This window comes from Polypterus senegalus, chromosome 15, assembly GCF_016835505.1.
Source record: "Polypterus senegalus isolate Bchr_013 chromosome 15, ASM1683550v1, whole genome shotgun sequence".
Classification (NCBI taxonomy): Eukaryota; Metazoa; Chordata; class Cladistia; order Polypteriformes; family Polypteridae; genus Polypterus; species Polypterus senegalus.
Genome location: NC_053168.1, coordinates 104,956,883 through 104,962,794, shown reverse-complemented (window position 1 = coordinate 104,962,794; position 5,912 = coordinate 104,956,883). Strand labels below are relative to the sequence as shown.

At 39.6% G+C, this 5,912-nt stretch overlaps 1 protein-coding gene across 1 annotated transcript; it reads left to right on the top strand.

Annotated features, from left to right (window-relative positions):
• The first annotated feature begins 209 nt into the window (after positions 1-209).
• On the top strand, positions 210-4,207 carry LOC120515868 (lysozyme C-like). Its single transcript, XM_039737215.1, has 4 exons — positions 210-483; positions 957-1,115; positions 3,313-3,391; positions 3,540-4,207. Exons 1-4 carry the CDS (start codon positions 339-341, stop codon positions 3,604-3,606), a joined length of 450 nt encoding a protein of 149 aa, XP_039593149.1. The 5' UTR covers positions 210-338; the 3' UTR covers positions 3,607-4,207.
• Positions 4,208-5,912: the final 1,705 nt, after the last annotated feature.

Sequence of the window (5,912 nt, the reverse complement as noted above, 5' to 3'; positions counted from 1 at the left end):
TATACACTTTTGAATTTTTTTGTGTACATCTGGGAGCTGAACCAATGTTCTTTTTAAGTTGTAAAGCTATTTATCAGATTCATACATCCCCTTTAAAGTTCAGGAGTCAAACTCCTGATCTATTTTTCAATGTTTGCTTCCACACCTCTGTTTACTCACTCAATCTGTTCAAGATTAACTAAGAGGATATAAATGTGAAGCAACACAGCAGACTACTGATTCTTGGTTGAAGTCCACACCAAGCTCTCTCTTACCTTCTTCTATTGTCTTTCAAAATCCTTGGTGGGTTGCAGGCAAAGCTGGAGAAGAGTGAGTGTAAGACATAGACAGAGACAACCATGTCTTCCCCTCTTCTGCTTGCAGTGCTGCTGCTAGTTGGCATCTGTTCTCCAGCCACAGGGAAAGTTTATGGGCGATGTGAGCTGGCAAAGATACTGAAGGCATCAGGAATGAGTGGATACAGAGGAGTCCAGCTGGCTGACTGTAAGTATTTTTTTATCTGCTTACCTGCTTGCTGAACTTCAGCAGGACTGGACCCAGTTCAGGTCCCAGAACAGACAGGTGCACCTTCAGTGAGTCTCCAGGCATCTTTGAGAGTCCAATAATAAGCAGATTCAATGTCTTAAAGGTCTGATTTTGAAAAATTCTTAGATTTTGTGCTATTCTGTGCTTCCTTATTTGGATCACTTCAAATCCTGTTCTTCAAACCATTTTGAGGTCATGAGTCTTTCACCTCAATTTAAACTATGTCTTTTCAATTTCATATACAGTATCTGTCAAAGTAGACTTTGAAAACCCAGAGTCCTCACTCCAGACCCATGTTTTTGTACTAATCCACCCCTAAGATGTGGTCTATCTCATCCTCTACCCACCCCTTCATAATCCTGTTGCTCACTCATTGCACTCTGGACTGACCATTCTCATTTCTCTTTCTCTCTGTCTCCATCTCCAAACAGGGGTCTGTCTAGCAAAATGGGAGTCAGATTACAACACCAATGCAGAAAACCACAACACAGATGACTCCACAGATTATGGCATCTTCCAGATTAACAGTCGCTGGTGGTGTAGAGACGGAAGAATCCGATCTGCAGATGGATGCGGGATCCCATGCAGCCGTGAGTACCTGTGTTTCTTTTGTGAAGTTGAGTCTTTTTGAACTTTTGTGGATTCTGCAGGTCTTGAATGGGAAGCTCCCAACTTCTACTGTGTTACAATGCCATGTGTGACTCCTCTGTAGGGCTTAGCACTTCCATGTGTCTAAAGCTTGCTAGAGTGCCTTTGAATATATGGGTGTCAGATTTATTTAATCAACAGTTACTAATAATTGACATGGTAAGTAAATTGTCTGCAAGTAACTGCTTGAAATTTCATCATTTAGTGATTTCACCATCTACGAAATGCACATTTGCCAGTTAGAATGCCCACCATTTCTAACATTATGGTAAACTTCAGCCTGTCTTGGCAAATATTGGGCAAAATACCAGTCTGTGACTCTTTTTAGAGATTTTAGTGCATTCCTATGGCCAAGTAAAGAGAATGAAGGCAAGTAACTTATGCATTTCCTAGAAAAGTCATGTTTTTCTTGAGAGTCTTAGGATTTCTGGGAGTGGGGAGCTTATATTAAATATCTGGACATGAAGTGCATATTTTAGAGAGTTTTAGAGGTGAAGCCTCACAGTAAAATAATCTTTTGAGAGAAACACCATTTTATAGTTCATTACCTAGTAAACAGTAGTGTTGCTTTAGGGATAATAAAAAGAGTAATATGTATTATCCACGCCAGCAAGAAGTTCCATATTTGTAAAGGGCTGATAAGATGATAGTGAACGTACACAGAAATATGACAAGTACTGAGCGCTTCATTTTGAGACCATGCTGTGTCAGTTACTACGTCTTAGTAATAAGCAGAGGCCTGGGGCAAGTTATAAGTAAACACTTGGAATCATGGAGGAGCACCTCCATTGTGTGCATGAAATGGAAAGTGTGCCACCTAGAGATTGGTGAGGTCAGTCTGAGGTGCCCTGCTATTCCCAGTACTGTCATATAAAGCTACATTCATTAGTGATCCACTCTCTAACCTGCTTAGTCAATTCACTGCAACACTGAGAGCAAACCCTGGATATGGCACCAGTCAAGAGGTGCACATCCCCACTAACTTGCTCTTGGCCCTGTTAGGTAGTAAAAGTGCAAATGTTTAGAGTGTCCATTGCGAAGGTCTATGTTCATGTCAGAGGCGTATTCCTCATTACAAATGAATCTTTCTAGAAGGTGCAGAGGAGGCGAGGTGGGCATAAGGAAAGCAATTGTCCCTTTGCTTCTGGTAGATTCCACTGTAAAACTGTTATTCCAGGTAGTTCAGATAAATGTGTTTACTTGCAGTGTTGTTTCACTGTTACGTTGTTCACAGTTAATCTGGACTTTGGTCGGTGGTGGGCAGCTTCAGTTCTGGATGGTCACAGATTTTTTATGCGGTCTGTTTTAATGTGTGCATATAATTCATGCCTGGCATTAAACCAACATATCTGACAGTATAAATGTCATTATTCTCTAAAATACTTAGACAGACGACAGAATTGAATTCACTGTCTCAGTTTCTGGATGCTTCTTTATCAGTACTAATACACTTTAACCTGAGATGTTTCTCCTCATTTAACAAAATGCCCTTCAACAATTTATTAAAAGGTTAGGCAGCTCCTTTATGCTTAAAGCGGTGTGATTTTAACTAAATTGTGCCTGCGTTTTGAGAATTTATTTTAATTTTTATCTATTTACACATTATCACTACACTTTCTTTGGGCTGCACATTGGCAAAGCAGTCTAATCTGGTTGATTATTAGTAGTGTCTGTTTGTAGTGTTTCCATGTTCTCTTCATGTTGACGTAACTTTAACCTGTTAAACCTACTGACTTATTTGAAACGCAAGTTGTTAAATCATGGTTATAGTTCTTCTTCTGGGTCAGGGGGAAGAAACAGAAAAGTACCTGATATCCCTGGAGTCAGCTCCAACCCTGCAAACAACAAGTTATTTCTTGTACAGTCCAAAATCACACAAGGAATGCCTCAAAAGACTGAACAGGCCCTGTTTCTTGACAGCCCCCCAGTCTTCACTCTCTAAGAAGACAAGAAAAAACCTCCCAAAAAAACCCACAACACATTGTCAAATTCTTCACAAAATAAACAGCTTCACCGTACAGGCAATGACTCTGAAAGATGTTAGATATGATACAATTGGTCTTTTTAATTAAAGGTATTCATAAATGGGTTGAGTTACAGTAAGTGAACATGTGACAACAGCTCTCTCACTCTCTGCAGGTCTGCTGAATAGTGACATCGCTGATGACATTGCATGTGCTAAAAGAGTGGTGAGAGACCCCAATGGAATCAGCGCCTGGTAAGATGCTTCCCTTGTCGGCTTAAGTGAGAATGTGAACAGGCAAATTCATTTGCACACAAGTCTTCTTGACCTCCATCACTTTTGTGCCCCCAGGCTCTTTCAGATTTATTGCTGGTTATATTTATGCTATTTTGTTCATCCACAGGGTGGCCTGGAGAAACCATTGCAGAGGACGGGACCTCAGCAGCTACATAGCAGGGTGTGGCGTATGAGTGACCGATTGGCATTCAAGAAGACACTATGGTGGACCAGGACTAAACACCTCTCAGTGTTTCCCTATTGCTTTTGATTTTCTCTTCTTTCCTAATAATACAAATGTGTAGAGATTAAGCTTTGGGACTAGAAACACTCTTAACATTAAAGGTTCCAGAGTGGTTCTTCAGAACAATTGCATAGGTTAACCATTTTTGGATCCCAAAAGCCCCATGAAGTTTCTAGAAAGAACGTTTATTAATGTAGATCCATAACAGGCTCCATACAGTAAATAACCATGAATAGATGGTAACAGATTTTTTTAAAATAATGAGAGACCCTGATTTCTAAAGGACTTTTGCTGTATAAAATACCGCAATCTAAGTCCAAGTTTTCTTACTCTGTTAGTGCCCTGCTAGGTAGCCTACCATACATTAAAGATTTCAGATTTTTTTTTCACATATTTGAAGTTTTTAAAGCACCTTCTAAGAATGAAATGAACCACCCAACTCAGTAAAGAACCTTAAAGTGCCTTTAAAGAAGTTTTAAGAGTGAAGCGCAGGGACAGTGGGTTCAAATTCCCTCTGCTGGTAGTAGTCATGTGTTTCTGTGGGATGCTTTCTAATTCTTTTCAATGGACAAAAGTACATTTGAGTAATCTAGGTGTTTTCATGTCTTTGGACATAGACATTTTTTATAACTTGGTTGCTTTCAATGTTTTAAAAAATATTCTTTTCAAAACAATAAAATGTCAGTGATTTGTTCAATGTGGTGGCTTGTCCATACAAAGTCTTTTAATCCTTCTTACTGTTACTTAGCCTCTTTCACAGCTAGTGCCACCTCTTTGTGAGAACAGCGAGGTTAGGTATTATTTCAATTCAATGTGATGTTGCAGTTGACCAGGTGCATCCCATCAAGGCTGATGTCTGACTATCTGAAGATGGTCATTTCCATCATGACAATATGGCTCAACAACAAAGAAAGTAATATGATCCCAGGAACATGAGCCTTGCTGAGTTACCAGATCTTAACCCAACTGAGCACTTCTAGGCTAAGATGGACCAAGCTGTTCTAAGGACAAAATATGGGGTATTGGGAGACGCTCAGAGAAGCTGCTTAGTGTTTGCAAGTGAAACCTCATAAACTTCTACTGGCTTATTGGGTAGCTGTCTATAAAGCATGGGTGCCTGACCCTTTACTTCAAAACTATCCTGCAGAATAAACTAAATTAATTGTAAATATACAGTAAATTACAAAATAATAGATCACATAAATATTCACCCATTTAATATGACCCACCTAAATCATCAGTGGGCAGTCAGTTAGTTTAGAAGTCACATAATTAGTTCAATGGAGATCAAACATCTGTAGTCAAGGGGGTTCAACTGACTGTAGTATAAATGCCCCTGAATCTTGAAGGTCCACATTATGGTAAATCAGTATGATGGCCTAACCTACAGTATACACCTCATGAAGACAAAAGAACACTCCAAGCATCTCAATGAATAGGATGATTTAGAGTACAAGTCAGGGGATGGAGACATGAAAGTATGCAAGTCACTGAATATCCTCCAAAGTCCAATTAAACCAGTCATTAAGAAGTTGAATGAGTATGGCACAGCTCTGCAGCTACTGTATAGAGAGCAGGCCATCCACAAAAACTGAGCGATCATGAAAGAAGAAGACTAATGAGGAAGGACAAGAGAACTATAAAAATTCTGAAGGAGTTATAAGCTACAGTGAATGAGACTAGAGAGACTGTGTAGACAACAAATGTTGGCCTCTTGGTTCACCAGTTGCAGCTTTATGGGGAAGTGACAGTTAGAAATAAATGCACAAGATATCTGGGCTAGGCTTTGTCAGAAGGCACATGGGAGACACTGAAGTCAACTGAAAGATCACTTTATGGTCCAATGAGACCAAAATCAAACTTTTTATCCATCAGACTAAACGCCATGTTTGAACATCTAACATGCTTGATTTTGGGGTGTTGGAGGAACAACTTAATATCCCCATTGCCACCTCCATCCATAATAGGAGGACATGTACACTCCACGCAGACAACAACTGACCACAAATTTGAACCCAGGACGCTTGATCCATGAGACACCAGCACTGACATTTAAGCCATCCTTTTACAGTAAAGCATTGTAGAGGGACACAGAAGAGTGGTCAGATGAGTCTCAAACCAAGGCCCAGAAAGCAGTGAGGTAGCAAGCTGAATCAAAGATTATATTCATTTATACAAAACCTTTTCACATGTATATTGCGTTACTTGAAGTAAAATGAATTCTTTAATCATCCACTAATTATTTAAGCAACTTCA

What these genes read in the sequence shown, in the direction of transcription:
- LOC120515868 (XM_039737215.1), top strand. Translation starts at nt 339, where the DNA reads ATGTCTTCCCCTCTTCTGCTTGCAGTGCTGCTGCTAGTTGGCATCTGT. An exon ending in ATGCGGGATCCCATGCAGCC is followed by an intron (nt 1,116 to 3,312) that starts GTGAGTACCTGT and finishes CACTCTCTGCAG; the next exon opens with GTCTGCTGAATAGTGACATC. An exon ending in CCCAATGGAATCAGCGCCTG is followed by an intron (nt 3,392 to 3,539) that starts GTAAGATGCTTC and finishes GTTCATCCACAG; the next exon opens with GGTGGCCTGGAGAAACCATT.